Source organism: Tachysurus fulvidraco, chromosome 5, assembly GCF_022655615.1.
Source record: "Tachysurus fulvidraco isolate hzauxx_2018 chromosome 5, HZAU_PFXX_2.0, whole genome shotgun sequence".
NCBI classification, from domain to species: domain Eukaryota; kingdom Metazoa; phylum Chordata; class Actinopteri; order Siluriformes; family Bagridae; genus Tachysurus; species Tachysurus fulvidraco.
The window spans coordinates 15896002-15914404 of NC_062522.1; the positions used below are offsets into that span (position 1 = coordinate 15896002).

Below are 18403 nucleotides of genomic sequence, written 5' to 3' on the forward strand. Positions count from 1 at the left end.
GTTGCGAACACACTGAAAAATCCTCATGTATTGTCAACTTGCAAATGCTGATTTAAAAAAAAAAAAAAAAAGATGGAATGCAAATAGTCAGCCTTTAGTGGAAAATGTATCAGCAATACTTTTCTTGCATGTCACTGAAAAGCATAGTGGTTTGACTCATTGTCTTCCCGCATGTGATTCTAGGTCATCATGGAGCATTTACATACACTCACGTTCAAAGGAAAATAATATTAATTAACGTATCCAATAATGTAATCCGCTTCTCCTACTAAGTAGGCTTTAACAGAGATATTAAAATCTACTGGCATATGTTGGCATAATACATACTGAGATAACCAGATTAGTGTAAAGCACAGCTGTTAGAAGATAGACATTTACAGCAAAATAACATATTTAAAGTGCTGTTATACATCTTTGCCTGATATAACGCCCCTCTCTCTCAAGCCTTTGATGGTTTCTTTCACATTTCTTATTATTCTGTTATCCAAATCTTTCCGCTTTCTCCCCCACAGATGCTTTACTTTTGGTAACACTTTCTCACTTATTATCTACTTTACTGGCCCATACTATATTATGCTTTCCAGAGTTTTATCATAGTTACTGGTCTGATTTTTAGTTTATTTTTAGTACATTTATTTTATGTTCCCTCTTTCTTTTCAGTTATTTTTCTCATTCTCTTTCCTTCAGCATTATTTTTCTCATGAAGGAATGCTCCCTTTCTTTTGCTTTTTTTTGCCACTTCTGAATAATTCTTGAGATTATGATTTATTTTACAACGCAAATGATTATTGACAGTCTGCATGTAACCCCACAAAGACCCATAAATCCAGCAAGTCTAAACTAAAAAGCTAGAAAACCTTTTACAGATCTGTCGTTTCTCTATGTAAAAAGTCTTTATCCTGTCCCGTCACCACATTCATAACCATTTTCACCTGTTTATGTGTTTATATACTCATCTAAAAAGACATTATTAGCTGCTGCTTACAAACTTACAGCTCAAAGACGCTGCACACATCGTTCACACAACCATCACAGCACTATTTCGGATTCTATCGTTCCTTTCTGTAGCTCTTTTAGTCATTTTGTCTTGCATATATTATTATGGCTTTTTTTTTCTAAATAGAAACTAATTGATACACTTCATTTAGTTTTAACTGAAGATTAAGTATGCAGGAATAATTTTACATAATAATTAAACTTCATAAGCATTATCAGACAATAATGTTATGCTAAAATAAGAGACAAGCATGTTAGAGAAGACCGCTTCGCCTATTTTTTAGGGAAACAATATCTTTTCGGAAGAACTCAAAAGATTTTTTTTTCTCCAAAAAACGCTGGAATTTTTAACCCTAGAAAGTGTATATCCAATCTAAAACTACTGTATTAAACAAGCTTACCAAACTCCCCCCCTGTTTTTCTGACATCTCCATTTTTACGAGCACACAATCCATCATTTCTCTCTAAATGAATGACATTAACCAGTTGCGAATGGCAGAATCTATTATATTCATGTGAATGAAAAAGCATTACAATTCATCATTAAGAATTCCTCCACTATCCACGTTCCCTTGAGTTATAATTAGGGGTCTTTGCAAGCTAAACCTAGTAAGAGTTTGAAGAAACTGCACCCAAATCTATCCATGCATGCCCATCCAGTTTGAATGTGGGTTGATGAGTTGAACTTGAGCATTGCCTAGTTCCACATTGCTAGGTCTGATTGAACTCTCCTTGACTTCTGCTGCAAGTTGACAATGTGAAAGCTGAAAGTCTTTGGTTTGCTGTAGAGTAGATGAATAAGATACTGTTCTTTTGTTGAAGGAATACGGCCCATTGTGTAGACTGTTTTGCTAACTTCATCTTCCTTACGCCACCCCCACCCTGACTTTCCTTGCGGCTTGTGTGGCTGGCTGAACAGATGCTGATAGGGCACAGAAACACGGCATGGATGAGTTTATCTCGGCTAACCCGTGTAATTTTGACCACGCCTCACTGTTCGAGATGATGCAGAGGCTCACGCTGGACCACAGGCTCAATGACAACTTTGCATGCCTGGTAAGTGTGACAGATGTATAGAAAGGTCCAAATATCCGGGGTCCACTATCAAGAACTGTTTTTATTAACCATCCATGTCTGGGAGCTCAGGGAGAAAAATTGGTCATGCTCTCTCACTGCACGGGAAGGCATACTTGCTCTCCCCTGTCAGTCACAGTGACACTAGCCAATCCTGAGTGTTTGCTAGCTCATGAAAGTGTAAAAAGGCAGATTGTGCTTTTCTTTTACCTTCCTCTGAAAAAGTAGAAGAAAAAAATGGATGGATGAGTAAATTTTTTTTTCTCACAATAATTAGTATTTTCACAATAATTAAGAACAGAGATAATTAATGTTTGTAAGCAAACATTGTGTGAGCAGGACATTTTGAAATATATTTAAAATAGTACTTGAACAAAGAAACTGCTAGTAACTGCATTGCCATTAGATATATTTCAAAAGGAAGCAGTCCACTTGATAGAGGACACCCTACTCAGAAAACAGCATGTGGGCTCTTATACAGTATTACAGGACTGAAGAGTGTCTCTGACTGACTGACAGTGTTTCTGTGTGAATGCTGAATGCTGAATGACTGGATGACCAATCATTGCTCTACATGGCATGTGACACCCTTTTGCTTTTTGCAGCATTACCAGACCCTCAGCCTCTTTTCTACTCCGTTCTGCTTGCAGGGTTGGTTTAGCCCAGGTCAGGTCTTTGTTCTGGATGAATACTGTGCTCGAAATGGTGTGAGAGGATGCCACAGGCACTTGTGCTACCTTAGGGACCTACTGGAGCGAGCAGACGCAGGTCACATGATTGACCCAACACTGCTGCACTACAGCTTCGCTTTCTGTGCCTCCCATGTCCATGGCAACAGGTATCAGAATGGTCCGTGATAATAGTCTTGGGGAGGTTAAAAAATTTCAGGAAAAGAATGAAGGACCGAAGGGTCATCAATGCTTTTTTTAACCATCATTTTTATTTTGTATTTGTCCTTTAATTAATATGTTTACATTTTTTTGCATTCATATTTCATTTATTGATTTTCAATTTATTCTTTCTGCTTCGTTTCTAACATTAATTCATTTATTTCCCCATCGTAATAGTTTTCATTAACCCATTAAGACACCCTTTCTTTTCATTCATTGTTTTTATTCCTGAATCTTATTGCTTCAATGCTGCTCACCTCATCACATGTTCCTGGTAGTCAGAGGGGGTCTGAGTTACAAGGGGTTGGCTCTAAGCTGGAAGGGAAAACGGAGTCTAAAAAAAAGAGGAGCTTTAAATCTCAGCAAGTCCCAGTGTTCCAAAGGTAAGAGGGTTTTAAATGCAAGGAAATAGCAGTTACATACTAAACCTTTATTCCATCATTAAATATGCAGGACATACCTACCCAGGAAATAGAATAGTCAATTCAAAACAGAATTAAACAATAAAAAAATTACCCTTTTATAAAAGAGGACTGATTTTGATTGATTATTGAAATGTAGGTTTAAGACTCCCCTTGGCTTTCAAAAAAATCACTGAAGTTAAAAGAAATGTATTAGTTTTAGGACTGCAATTAAATGATATATTTATTTTGATTGTGCTTCTAAGAATGATTATTTTTTTGTTGGTCTTTATCATCTGTGGTTAGAGGGTCTTGAATGTGTTTGGTTATAATAAAGTTCAGTTAAAAATGAAAAGTACAGTTTTGCTAAAGATTATGCACAGGCAAAAAAAAAACTCTTTCTTCTTCATGGAAAAACCTACTTTACATTACTGATGTGGGTCACCAAATAATTATTAAGTAAATGAACATTCTCCTATGTCCAGAGTCAGTCCTAGTTAAGGACGTGCATCTGCTGCCACCTCCAGGATGCCTTAATCTATATTCAATGTAAAGTAATTTTATTTGAACATTAGAGACAGAGACACAGTGATGAATTTTGTGAAACACACTGCTATCTGTACACAAGTACGTAAAATAGGGATCCTATTTCCTGCCATGAGAGCTGCCTGATGGTCAACTTGTTCCAGGCAATTGTTTCAGTATCTCATTAATACTTGAAATACCTCAGATGAATTCTGTATGATTCCTTCATACTAAGTATTCCTGCTCCTCATATTATGCAAAATAAGGTTTCTGATTAACATCTCATGTAATGTTAATATCTCATGGGATTTGTTTAATAATTGAGGGCACATTCTTTATGTTGAGTGAGTTTGCTCCCTTTATTCATTCCCAACTATTCAATTATTTTTATAATTTCTATAAATGTTCAAAATCTCTTGGAGATTTTAAGACCTGAAACCAGATAATAAGACCTGAAAAAGTCATTGTACTGTGAATTTGTGTGATGACCTGGGAAAACCCTTCACTGAATAAATTTTGATATTTTTGTCAATGATTATTATTTTGCTAAACTGAAATATATTTTTTTGCACATATTAGGCCTGATTTATCTTTATTGTATTCAAGTTGTGTGATGTTTCTTTGTATCATTACAATGAAACACATGCTTAAACTATAGCGGATTTATTCGTATAGCTGATTTATTTAGCAACGCCCACAAAACTACATAAAAGGCTAATGTCACAGAGAACTGAAAGCACCAAATGAGGATAAAACAGTGAGAGAAAAGAAATCCGTCAGAGCCAGAAGTAGAAGGTATTTTGAGTCATGCCTTACATCAATAAAAGTATAATTTAGCAGCACAACATCACCTGGAAAGGCTAAACTCTTGGGACAAATTATAGTGCATATATGTGAATTAAGTTAGATGAATAGAAAATGGCTGATTATAGACTTTGAGGGAAAAAAGATATCTACATTGTACAGGCGTTCAAGATCATTAGGTATGTTTATGACACAGGAAAACTGCTATTTATAATTACTGCGACATCCGGGTTTTCCCAGACTGCTGCACATACATGACCTAATAAGCTAATCTAGTGCAAGATTGAAGTCTGAACAGCAGCATTTTATTTATTTATTTTTTTTCTGAAATAGACCTGATGGTCTTGGAACCGTGATAGTGGAAGAAAAAGATCGCTTTGAGGACATCAAAGAGCGGTTACGTGTTCTGTTGGAGAACGAGATCACAAACTTTAGGTGAGTAAATGTGTTTAGGATACATGGGAAGTTTTATTTGTGCAGGTTTCTTGGCTGTCTTTAATGTCTTATTAGTTTTGTATGACACAACTATACCACTCACACTATTACTCATTGTGGTTTTGCTCCTGCCATAGGTATTGTTTTCCGTTTGGTCGTCCTGAGGGAGCACTGAAAGCCACTCTGTCTCTGCTGGAGAGGGTAATGATGCCATCGTTTTCAGCAAACACATTGCTCTGTTTCTCAGTATATGTGAGCAGAGAAAGAGAAAAGGGGAGATCGTTTCGTCTTGAAACGTTTCTTATTAAAGTGCACAGAAATAGTGTAACCCGTTTTTCCGCGTACTGTTCATGACCAGGTTCTGATGAAGGACATTGTGACCCCAGTGCCACAGGAAGATGTGAAGACTGTCATCCGTAAATGCCTGGAACAGGCAGCTCAAATCAACTACCAGCGCATTACTGAGTACGCCAGAGTGGAAGGTGACTACCAATGCTTTTATGTTTTCCACTGTTATGTCTTTAATCTTTTTATCCCCCAGATTAATTCTATGCAGTAGAAAGAGGAACTGATTGCCCTGTATTATCTCTCTCTCGCTCTCGCTCTCGCTCTCGCTCTCTCTCTCTCTCTCTCTCTCTCTCTCTCTCTCTCTATCTATCTATCTATATCTATATACATGACCTTATTGTTTTATTGTCCACTACATGTCAAGATAATCAGATAAACTCTAAATGAATGTTTATGATATGTATCTGTAAGTGCTGTGTGTATCTAATTACTCTAATTATGTTAACCATAAATATAATATTTCATTTAAGCACACCATAAATTAATCATATATTCACAAATTATCGAACAGGGGTAACGTTTATTTAAAATGTCTATAGGTCTGTGCCTCCTGGAAGCCTGTGGGAAATGTATTATTGTACTAAAAATAATTTTCCAAAGGGCTTCTATAAATACCAGTCCATTTCTAGATGCTGTGGGAAAGAGGTTTTGCACAAATGATGGAACAGCCCTTTAATCAGAAATGATTACCTGCTATACTGTATCTTTTGTATTTTCAGAGACCATCACGGTTGACTTCAGAACATAGAACAACTATTTAACCGTAGCTTAGATGGTTTTGTGCACATTGCCTTGTGAGTAAAAATGCATTCAAATTTTTAGAGTAAAGAGCTTCTGATTTCTTCCATTCACTTGAGGTGACATGAAAGACGGAGCATAGGGACTTGATATAAAGACACAAAATATCGTCCATTTCCCTGCACCTTTCTGTTTTTTTGTGTATAGTTCTGCCCAATTCTAAAGCCAAGATCTATCCTTTCGAACCATTCTTGCAATGGCTGGGTTAAAGTAAATCTTCCGAGATTTCTGATTGGCCTTATGGAGTTTCCTTTCATTCAGGTCTTCAGGCCATGTCTGAGACTAGGGAATTGGGAAGAGACTTGAGGAAGGGGCTTAAGGTAAGCAAGGAAGATCCAAAAAAAATAGACTGAGGAAGGGAAGTATTGGAAGGCAAAAACAAGAATTTGGGGGAAATGTTGGCTTTACTTTAAGAAAGACATTAATACAAATCAGAGAATGGGACAAGATGAAAGAAACAGCGAATAATGGCAGGTATAAAATGCCCTCGGAGAGAAAGGACAAGGATAAAGGATTGTTTTTTTCAGGTGAACCAGCTGTAAGAAGATGACAGGAAGATGATGATGGTCTATTTGGAATTGGGCTTTTTTCTCTTCAAAAAGACATGGGGTCTGGTTCAATTGAGTACACCCCTGTCTTTTGATCCCACCTCACACCTCACCCCCTACCCCCCTACCGCCCTACCCCCCTACCCCCCTACCCCCGACTGGTCGTCTTATACCATATATCATTGGCTCTTTCCTGTTAATATTTTGTCCCTGATAATTTGTGATATTTGAGGGTTAAAATGGTGAACTAAAAATTTACAAACAGGAGCATTGTCTGCTCTTTTTATTTTCAAAATGATTTTGGCCCCATTATATTACAAATGAGTTTGCATAAAGACCACCAGACATGCCCTTCACCATCTTTAGCCCTTAACCCCCTGATATCTGACCCCAAACTCTTGCATGCCCAAATCCTCTTTTTCTTCAGGAAAAAAGAGGGAAATGTATGATCACCCTGTCTACTCCTTGGCTACACAAGTGATGGATTTAACCATCCGTGAGTAATTTCTTCATATCCTATTCATCGCTCTTTCTTCACTCCTGTACACTTCGTCTTTCATGATATTTTCAGTCTTTTTTTCTTTTTTGATATATAAGGTAAAGGTTTATAGAAACAAGGATTAGGAATTAACATTTATAATCGGGAAACATGGACTAGTACTGTAAGAAGCATTCATCGTAACTAGATCCAGGTCAACAGCCGTGGTCACATAGTCAGTCCAGGTGAGGTATCTATTAAACTAGCAGGATGATCTATACCTTAAGTATGTAATTTTATTTAGTAATTATTCATACAGAAGATTATGTTCCAGTACAAAAAGTAACACACTGGTGAAAGACATGAATTTTATTGCTTTTCACTGGTAACATGCAGAAATATTATACCCACAATATTACACCCTAAACAGCAAAAGCTTGCATTGCTCTCACATTTTGCACAGTGTATACATTTAGTGGCAAAAAAAGTCTAGAAACAAACTCAAAATTTCAAATTCAATACATTTCCTTATATAAACAGTCAGTTTGCTGCACACATTCATTTATATCCAGGCTCAAGCTGAAAGAACAACTACAATCGAATGAACCCGTACGTTATCATTTTCATCTGTGATTTACTAGGCGATCCATTGTAATTCCACGGAGTGGACAGGAAGTTATGCTGGTTACGGCCACATCTGTTTGTGACATAACACAGTTACGCATCTGTTCAGCTTCTTCTTGTCCTTTTGTTTGGTTTGAAGCTCATGCTCATGACTTGAATGCATTTTTGCTTTTCTCACTTGTTATCTTCCTCAGTCGTCTGCTCGTGTGTCTGTGCTGTAGTGTACTAGCTGGTTTCACTGAGGATTCCAGATCACTTCAGCAGCTGAGTCAGATTCCAGGAGAACTGGACTAGCGCAATGGAGCAATGAGTCATGTGTGTTTAAACCGGTGTCATATGTTTGTTCTGTTCATGACAATGCGATCTGTTGTCAATGTTTTGTAAGGGTTCTGTCAACGATTCTGTGCTCTATTTGTCAAGTATGTCTTTTTCCACTGCAAGTTCTTTTCCCTGCCAAGTCAATGTGTGCCATTGAATGTCTGAATTATTTTATATTTGTCTGTGTATTTTATACTTTTTTCGTTTGAGGTTCAACAGCTCTTTTGTGCTTTTTTCACTGTTTGATGTCTGTGTTGTTTTTAGTCACTGTGTGTTTGAATTACTTTAGAGATTTTATTACATGAAAATCCTTTGGAGTGCAGACAAGATTCAGCATACAAAAGATGATGCCTGTCACTGACTTAAACACAGCACTGTGCAATACAGTTCTTAATGACGCCTCTTTGTTTTTCTTTTTATTTTCATTTTCTTTATCTCCCTCTCTCACTCCCTTCCTCTCTCTCTTTCAAGTTGAGAAAACTCTAAAGGATCAAAGGGATCCAGGTGAAGCTATATTTGACATTGACCTGTGACCTTACCATATATTTTAACACACAAAACATTTAACACTTAGATGCAAGCATTCTGTCTAATCCCCAGCCCCTTCCCTTGGCATAAAATATTTCCCTTCTGATATTATGGCATGGTCTGTCTCTCGCCTTGCACCGTACTGAATGCTGACAACTGTATGTGAAGATAGTATTCAAAATTTGCACAACATTTGTGTCGTTGTATTGTTATATCATGAAGTATGAACAAAGGCTCCTAATGATTCTTTGTGCCTGGTCTGTTGTGCAATACTATCTATCACAAATATATAAGTAAATGCTTTTTCAGTGTGTTAAATTGTCAGAAAATGGTTCATATTTAAGTTAGTTTATTATTTGTCCCTAACTGCACAATGTAATATAACTGAGGTAACACCACAGACAAACTACTGAGAAGTAAATACAGTTTAACACACTGAATACGGATGAAGTATGAACCTGGATTATGATAATCCTTTGATTATCATTATAGCCACTATCAGTACTTCATCATCTTGTGTTGATTGCATCGTGACTTTAGAAAATGATTAGCTTTAACTGATGAGAAATCCCTGATCCATGGTATTATAGTAGTGCTAACATGCATAGATTTATTCTAAAGGGATTCTTTATAAAGTTAGTGTAAAACATTTAGACAATTTAGACAATTTCCCGATTCAACCCCCACCACACCTTTCTAATCCTCATACCCCCATACCTCCAGGCCAGACGATGTATATTGCGTACGCAGTGACAGCAGTGAATAAATAACCAACTGGTCCACGTTTCCATGGAAACAAAGACTTTGCTGCTTATCATTTTGTTGTATTTTGTTATCCTGTCTTTTTAAAGTTGCTGTGTTCAGACAACGTTTTACTATATGTGAAAACACGAAACATTGTTTGTCCTGCATTCATTTCATTGACTCAAACGTCTGACAGTTTGTTTGTTTGTGTCGACTGTGGAATTACCACTCAGAAAAACATGTTCAGGATTGCTAGTTTCTTATTAGTTTAGTTTAATCACTAAAATAACAAGGCTGGCTGTTATTAGTTTACAAATTATTTTAACACCTACCCGCAGCCATGCTGTACTACACCAAGTAGTTAAGTGTCACTTTATATAGAAATCTTTTCTCAAAATATTGTACGTCATCAATCATATAACCGTTCTTGCATGCAGAATGAGGCGTTTGATGTTTTATCCCTACTTAACATGGCCAAAAAATTTCACTGCACTGCTGTTGATCAGTGTCCTGTTTGACTATTCTGCTGCAGAGAATGTAGCAAATCTAGCTACTCCTGCCAAAAAACTGGAGCATGTTATCCGCCTGGCAGAGTTAGTCATCGAGGTTCTTCAGCAGAATCAAGACCATCATGCTGAGGTGAGCATATACATCATTACTGTCTTTTATCCAGCCAGTTTGTCACACCTTATGTTGTATATTGTGTCTTCCTTTACAAGATGTACATTTCTAGTATTTGACAGAGTTGACACTTAGTAATTTTCCCAATCTCTTTTACCTTGTGTCTGCATGTGATCTTTAAAAACAACCCTGTTTTTTTTTCTCTGGAAAAGCATATCACATGTAAAATGAAAAGTGGGCAATTAAGGAAAACAAATCAGTCACTTATAATATGAATATGCATGATTCATAAGTTATTTACATCCACCAGCTGGTGACAGATATCCATGCTTGGCATGCCTACGGTACATGGAGATAATATTTAGATAATCCGTGGTCTTCCTGAGTTCTATAGATTTATTCTTTTTTTTGAATATGCTTAACAGGCTGCGGTCACAAGTACAGGAGACCAGTCGGTACAGTATCCATGTTTCCTTTCTTCTCAAGTCCTCATCACATATTGTACCTTTCCCCTCAAGCATGACAAGTCACGCTAGGGGCTTTTCTGTCATTTTTGGGGCGGGTGGATGGGGCGGTTCTGTAAAATGCCTAGACATGGGCTGGAACTGATTAGATGAAATCTTGCATTTAACTTATTCAAGAGGGTCTACAACCAATGGGACTTTCATCTCACAAATGTGAGATGATCACAAAAGTGTCCCTTTAATCCAAATAAGTCTGAAAAAGTAATCCCTGTATCTATTCTGTTAAGCAATATTTCCATGTTTTTCTTACCACTCAATCCATCCAATGTTCTTGGGCAGGGAAAGGAGGTACGTGAGAAATCTGTATGCAGTCAAGTAGTCCCTTTCTTCCCCAGTAATGGTTTGTGCATGAGTTGTGTGGGGCATCTATTCCTGTTATTCCCTATTCCTCTCAGTATGGGGAATTTAAGCATTATGTCTGCCAATGGTGTGTCTCAGATCATTAGCACTGTCTCTGTCTAGTCTCTCTTGAAGGACCTGATTGTAAGGCTTGCTTTCCCACTTTGAGGGGTTGGTCTAATGGAAAGTTTTTTCTTTTTGCCAAAGGAAATGTGTATGTACTCGCACCACCCCACTCCCTAGTTTTGCAGAGCGTGTCAGAGTTTGCCATGTCAGTTTACCCCTTCCTGCTAATGTTTCCAAATTTGAAGTCTACTTTCTCTCTATACATCATAATCCAAAGTCATAGCCTAGCTCCCTCCCCTTGGCTTTATCTTGTCAATTTTAAATATGATGGTCATTTGTCAGAGACCAAACCATTTAATATTATTACACAGAATAGATCTGCAAGAAAGGACTTGGGGAAGGATCTTGGAGTTGTTTGGATTTGACATCGCTACCCTGTTTCTCTCTTTTTGTGTGTTTGGTTAAGCTCAGCCATACACATTGCCCTGCTGCTCCAGCGAATGCTTTGTTGTTTTTTTTGTCCCTAACCTGAGATATTATGCTTTGTGTAGTGTACTCAAAGATTAATCAAACGGTAAGTTAATTTTCAGCTAAAGCCTTAAAAAAAAGTGTACTGACAGGGTATGACATCAAAACAGCATAATGCTGAAAAGAAGGATAAACTATCTCCAATGCTGATCAGTTCCCTGTATACTTTGACACTATCCAGTTATTATATATATATATATATATGTGCAGTTTAAAATGTCTAAAACTGAGCAGCACTCTTGGAGAAAACCTAAAATAATAATAATATTAAAAATAACTAAACATAGAAATTTGCCTTTTTATGAAGCTTGTTGCATGCTTGCAGTCTTAGGCATGCCAGGGATTGCAAGGTTGCATGATAACGAATCACATCCACATCCTATTTGACAGGGATGCAGTGATGTGAATGGTTGAACAAATACATCTTCCATCTGGAGAGCAAAAGCATGCAGCGATTTCTATTTCCACCTGCATGACAACTGCACCTCTTCTGGCATCTTGACCCCACTGGCTGTAGAGTTAAATGAAGAAAAGTTTGATATGACATAAAGCAGTTTTACCATGGGCAAAGTATGCACAATATAAAATATTGTGTTATTGATATATTCTGGTACTCTGTCTGGACACCTTCATATGTAGGCTGATTAATAATAATAATAATAATAATAATAATAATAATAATAATAATAATAATAATCGTTAAATAATTATCATTTAAATTGATTCAGTGGGTCTGAAGGCTGTGCTGAAATACAAAATGCACCTAATATAAGATGTCCACCCTAATTTTAATCATTAAGCTCATGTGATGTGTTTTGTATAGGACAGAAACATTTTGTACAAGGGTAATAATGAAAATATTAGGCCCTGATTTACTAAGATCCCAAATAAATCACAAGTGCAGCAAAGAAACGTTTGGATATGCATTCAGACAAAGTGCAAGTGCAGTTACTGTAGTAAGAACACAGCAGCTTACTTACAAAGACTAATTGGCTGATATTCTGCTTTCTACCTAATGCAAAATAGGGGAGAAAGCAATATTTCAAGGACGATTTGCATTTTCTTATTGTTCTCAGTAGCTGCAGGGGATTTCAGATAGATTTGATATAGATGCATAAAATGATGTCACATATTACAGCAATACAGGGTATACTGTATGTAAAGAAAATCTTTTCACAGGCTCACGATGCATGGAGCAATGAATGTTTTAAATTTCAAGCTTAGAGAAATCACATATTCATATGAATATGAATGTAAGATGTGCTGTTTTATACAGTATTTTTACAGTTCTCTAGACTCAGGGTTAGTAAATAAGCTTTTTTTTGCAGGTGTCTTTAGTAAATCAGGGCCTCTGTTGCAAAATACAGTTTTGTTGATTTTGTCACATAGAATGAACATAATATCTATTTTCACTTCACAAGGTAAAGACGTGTATAAATTTTAGTCTAATTAAATAGTTTTTTTCATCCAAAATTGCAATTGCTGCAAATTCAATATGGAACTTTTGTACAATGTAATTGAGTTTATAGACACAAATGCTTTAGTCTTTAGGTAAAAACAAACAAACAGTTATTTAATATAGGTAAAGTAGTGCCACCAGCCACTTACACAGTAATTTCAGTTTTGTGAAGCTGATACACCACATGGCAGAAACCAGTTCCTTTCAGCTCATTTTGCTCTAAATGTCTCTCAATCTTTCCTTTTTTTTCACTGCCTCTTTCTCTGGTAATCAAGGCCTTTGCCTGGTGGTCAGACCTGATGGTGGAGCATGCCGAGCACTTCCTGTCCCTTTACGGCGTCGATATGGACGCTGCTCTCGAGATCCAGTCTCCTGAAAGCTGGGATAGTTTCCCTCTCTTCCAGCTCCTCAATGACTTCTTACGGACTGACTGTAAGCACTGTTTTTACAAGTAGCAATGAAATTATTAAGGACAACATAGCAGAGGCAGTGTGTGAGCATGGAAAAGAATTATAGGTTGTTCATGGAAAAAAGCTTTGATTTTACACTTTCTGTTCTAGATCACCTGTGCAATGGGAAGTTTCACAAACACTTGCAGGACCTTTACGCACCACTGGTTGTGCGATACGTCGATCTAATGGAGTCCTCCATCCATCAATCCATTTCTAGGGGATTTGAGCGCGAGTCCTGGGAACCTGTGAAGTAAGACACCACTTCCTGCTGAGTCCACAGGGCCGGGAGCGATTGTAACACAGGGAATTTTGTGACATAAATAATCATTTAGAGCCATTATTTCTGCAGCAAACAGTGAGGACAAATTTAGGCTAGTAGATATCCACTGGCTTGAGGCATCACAAATAAGGCAATGAAGTTTTTAGCAACTTTATTTTAAAGTTTCACAAAATGAAAAAAAGCCTCCTCAGTTTTGCCTTATTATCACAGTTTTAGAATATGTAAAATATGTTTTATATATGACATTAAATCTAAGAAGATTAACCTTTATCATCTGTTCATCGTAACACTAGTGGTTTACAGAAGATAGCTTCGGTCCAAAAGAAATCTCTCTCATTCAGACTCCAGTCAATGCCTTTCATGTTTTCATCTTTTTTGTTTTGTAGACTAACCCTCATTTTGCATGCTTGAAGGAAATAGGATGCCTTTTATGTGCTAATCAGTTCTGTCTTTCCTGCCTTTCCTGATATTTCTTTGCCTGTTGATTTGACAACTTTCCATATCGGGATAATCTTATTTAGATGAAGGGCTGTCAAGCTTTCTCCTTAATAATCTTATTTTATCAATATTTTTCAACTAAACAGATGCACCATGGAGATTATCAGCCTGGAGCTTTGTAAGCTTGTATATAGACGCTTTTGATACCCTTGCTGGATCTCTTACTGAGTACCCTTCAACTATTACAATAGAAAATAGCTTCTTTTTTGTTTTTTTTGTTTATTGTCTATGTTTTGTGTTTTTAATTTCCCACCACTCTATGTTTTATCTTCCAATCTGCTGTTCGTTCCTGCTGCTGAAATATGCTTTTTTTTTCTTTGTTTTTCTGTATATGTGTGCTCTTGTCTCTATTATCAACCATCTTTCGGTTTTACTGTAGGTCCTCAGTTTTAGTGTTTTAGAGACCTTTCCCTACATTTAACTACTGATTCTTTATGTCTGCTGTTTTTGAATGTCTAACGCATTTCCTTTCCAATTTTTCTTACTTGTTACTTTTTTACTGTATGTCTTACTTTGCTTTTTTGCAGCATTCCACATTGCCACTGTTATGGATTTTTTTGTTTCTTTTTGTCTGTTTCTGCAGGAGTTTAACAAGTAATCTACCCAATGTGAATCTACCAAATGTGAACCTCCAAATTCCCAAAGTACCAAATCTTCCTGTGCCAGTAGCAGGACTATCTGTTAACCTTCCACAAATGCCTAGCTTTTCCACTCCATCCTGGATGACTGCTATTTATGACTCTGAGTGTGTATTCAATGAGTTTACCACAGATCTGATTAATTCAAACGTGTCCTTGGCATGAAGATGTTCTCTTGAAGCTACTTCTTATCTCTGGGGTAAAATGCAGACACTAGAGAGGAATGTTTGAAAACAAAAACAGTAGTGCCTTGACAAACATTGTTAAAATTTCTTAAAATGTTATACCATAAAGGCAGATGGCTCATGTAGCAGAAATCAGGGGGAATTGTGAAAGGAGTCAATTGGGCAGACAGGCATTTAATTTTGATTGTGAACTAAATATCCCAGGCATGATTCTGCTCATTATATGAAATAACAATTATTTAAACTGCACTTTCTCTTAGAGCATTAAAGCTTAATCTATCTCTAACATCCAATGTCAAAGTCTTCTATGTGGAAATTCACATAAAATTGGCTGGAACTTGGTGTGTGATGTTCCATTCCAAGCTTTGACTTGAAAGTGAAAATTATTTGTCTTGAGTATTAAAAGGAGATTTAAAAATGTTTGTCAAGCTGGCAAAATTAGGCTCCAGTATGTTATACAATTTTGTATAGATGCATAAGTTACGTATTGGCCTCTCAATGAAGGACTCAAAAAATGTTGGAATGTCAACTAATTAAGCAGAATTGAATTGGTAAAAAATGGCTATATGCAAAGCATTTATTAGCTTTCAAGTCATTTTCATGCCAAGTAGGTTGCAAGGGATTTGGGAATCCCAAGTTGTTTGTTCAACTGAAATGAGAGCTGAAAAGTTTTTCATTTTCCTCAATGTGCATGCCATTGAGGTAGGACTGAGGTGGTGAGATCTGGATTGCAACCCAAACCTACGTTCAGTCTTTAGTCTTCCAATTAAGGAAAATTTCACTATTTAAAATTATGTCTGTGGGTAGGACTGCAGTTTTAGTTACCCCTATGTGTTCTTGGAGCTCAATGAGGTGATGATGCTGATGATGGTGATGATGAATCTTAATTGACGTATAGGGGCCCTAAAGAGTTTCTTTAAGAGATAAATAATTGCCTTTGACGTCTGAGGTAAGAAATCCATTACTTTGAAGTGGAGGGGTTTTCTAACGGACCAACACTGATGTTAGGTCTGCCTGAAAGGTTTTAGTGGTTGTGGGTTGGTGGACTTCCCAGTCTGGCCTCTCTGAAGTACTGATTAGCTTCTGTGGTGTTTAACCCTCAAAGTGGGCTCCAGATCTCCATACCTGTATAATATGAAAAAAAGCACAAGTGATCTGAAGCCCACTCAGTGAACAAGACACTAAGACCAGTTAAGATCCTAATCCAGTAAATTCTATCCAAAACATTTCTAAAACTACAATATGAAATAGGTCATATTCTGTTTCAAAGCTTTAACTCTACCAAGATGGGTGCAGTTCGATACTCTCAGAAACCTGAGTCACTCTTATGTTTTAACTCTATGGTAGGCTTCCACCCCCTCCCTGACCTTTACAACACTCCTCCTCCTCCTTCTCCTCCTCCTGTCCCACTTATCTCCAATCAGGATGGCAACGTCTTCAGAGTTGACTGCATGGTATGTGTTGACCTCTGGAACTCCGCCAGCCTCGTCGGGCATGGGTGGTGAGAGAGAGCCTGATCTTTGTGTTTCTGTCTCTCATTTGGATTTGGATTTTAGCTCCTGTAATGCCCCCCTCCCCCCCACCCCACCCCCCATTGTTTGGGCTTTCAGTAAGGTGTCCATTACTTACAAGTAAGATGTTCAGCACTAACAAGATAATGGTAAGGATTTAGAGTAATAAAGTATACTTTTTCTCAGCTTGTGTAGGTATGCAGCTGAATGATGTATGATTCAAAGTGTTCCTGAAGAGTTCCTGAAAAAGCAAGTGTCAGGTTTTAGTGATCCAGTAATATTTAAAATTAGTATAGATCTCTTACATGCCTTCTCTCACCATGACATTCCCAAGCCCTCTTGCCCTTTTAGAGAAGTGTGACTGATTAACCTGTGCATGATTACAGACCCACTTGAAGAAGAAATAACCACGCAACTGTGCGAGGTTATTGACATGTCTCTATTTTACCATACACTGACTGAGGCTGTTTCTGGATATTCACCAGATGTGTACCATCAGTCAGCGTATGCATAAAATAATCAGAGAAACACTTTTTTGTAATGAGTAGTCATAGAAAGCTTTTGCCTTTTCACAAAGGCTCTGACCCTTGACCTCTGATGTGTCACTGTACCTGGCAGTAATGGCTCGGGGACCTCAGAGGATCTGTTCTGGAAGCTGGATGCCCTACAAACATTCATCAGAGACCTGCACTGGCCTGAGGAGGAGTTTGCCAAGCACTTGGAAAACCGGATGAAGCTCATGTCCAGCGACATGATTGAGTCCTGTGTTAAACGGTACATGCATGCTGAGTTTGAAAATCAATACAGTGCCCTAAACTGCAAAATACTTTAACCAACCAAAAACACAAGAGTTAAATAAAACTCAAAATGGAGCATGAAGGTCTCCTGAATATCACAGCCTCGTTTTTTGCTTCCAGGGTTTCATTTTGTTTTTGGATATTCTTTATATTTGCATTTTTATTTGCTGGTGAGTTTTTGATTTTGCACTTTAGGGTCATGGTAAATGCAAGCTGCAAAGATGTGATATCCACTGAATAATCCTACTTCACCTGCAACACACTGAACTTACCATAAAACATCAAGTATCAGCTAACCAATCATGAATGCATAATTCATAGTCTGCATGTTGAGGTGTAAAATTACTAATACCCTTCTGGCCAACTCTTTGCATGTCTTTAGCACCAGGACAGCCTTTGAGTCCAAGCTGACCAAGAGTAGCCGTTCTACAGATTTCCGCATCCCACTCTCCTTATGCACCATGTTCAACGTGATGGTGGATGCCAAGGACCAGTCAGCTAAACTGTGTGCCATGGAGATGGGCCAGGAGGTAATAAAAAGGTCTAATTAATCTAATAAAAAGTATCTGATTGATCTGTCTGGCTAAAAAGTGCAAAGGAGCAAAATAAAAGATACTACTATACTGTTAGTGGATTAGTAGACTGAGCAGATTTTATTTCTACATCATCAGAAAAAGCTTGTGTTGAATCATTTGGAGTGTTTTTTACAGCAGCGATATTTATACATTTATACTTTGTTACATACATCCACAAATTTATATTCCATTCATACACACACTGTTATTGGATAATAGGAAAGATGTAAATCTAATATTGACAGAATAAAATATACTGAGTTCTAAAATGGAGACGACTTTATTCTAAAATAGTGAGATGTCTTTAAAACGAGCTGCAGACAATATATAGCAACATTTGATATTTTTAGCAAAATTAAGGTTTGGGTGTAAAATTTAACAGTCAAATCTATCCCTGCGCTAAACACTTAAGTACTGAA

General features: G+C 37.2%; 1 protein-coding gene across 17 annotated transcripts in view; it reads left to right on the plus strand.

Annotated features, from left to right (window-relative positions):
- Positions 1 to 18403, plus strand: part of cadpsb (Ca2+-dependent activator protein for secretion b) — a 71358-nt gene that overhangs the window by 45576 nt on the left and 7379 nt on the right. For 2 of the 17 annotated variants that reach the window (XM_027147096.2, XM_027147098.2), the window contains 14 exons: positions 1916 to 2052; positions 2721 to 2908; positions 5024 to 5125; positions 5263 to 5326; positions 5484 to 5607; positions 7247 to 7315; positions 10044 to 10150; positions 10558 to 10587; positions 10936 to 10944; positions 13324 to 13480; positions 13609 to 13750; positions 14862 to 15023; positions 17231 to 17386; positions 17792 to 17939. In XM_027147096.2, the coding sequence (XP_027002897.1) occupies positions 1916 to 2052; positions 2721 to 2908; positions 5024 to 5125; positions 5263 to 5326; positions 5484 to 5607; positions 7247 to 7315; positions 10044 to 10150; positions 10558 to 10587; positions 10936 to 10944; positions 13324 to 13480; positions 13609 to 13750; positions 14862 to 15023; positions 17231 to 17386; positions 17792 to 17939 (1595 nt within the window). Of the gene's footprint in view, positions 1 to 1915; positions 2053 to 2720; positions 2909 to 5023; positions 5126 to 5262; positions 5327 to 5483; positions 5608 to 7246; positions 7316 to 8710; positions 8744 to 10043; positions 10151 to 10557; positions 10588 to 10935; positions 10945 to 13323; positions 13481 to 13608; positions 13751 to 14861; positions 15024 to 17230; positions 17387 to 17791; positions 17940 to 18403 lie in introns of all 17 variants that reach the window. The other 15 variants (XM_027147099.2, XM_047813809.1, XM_027147101.2 and 12 more) reach the window with 9 other exon arrangements.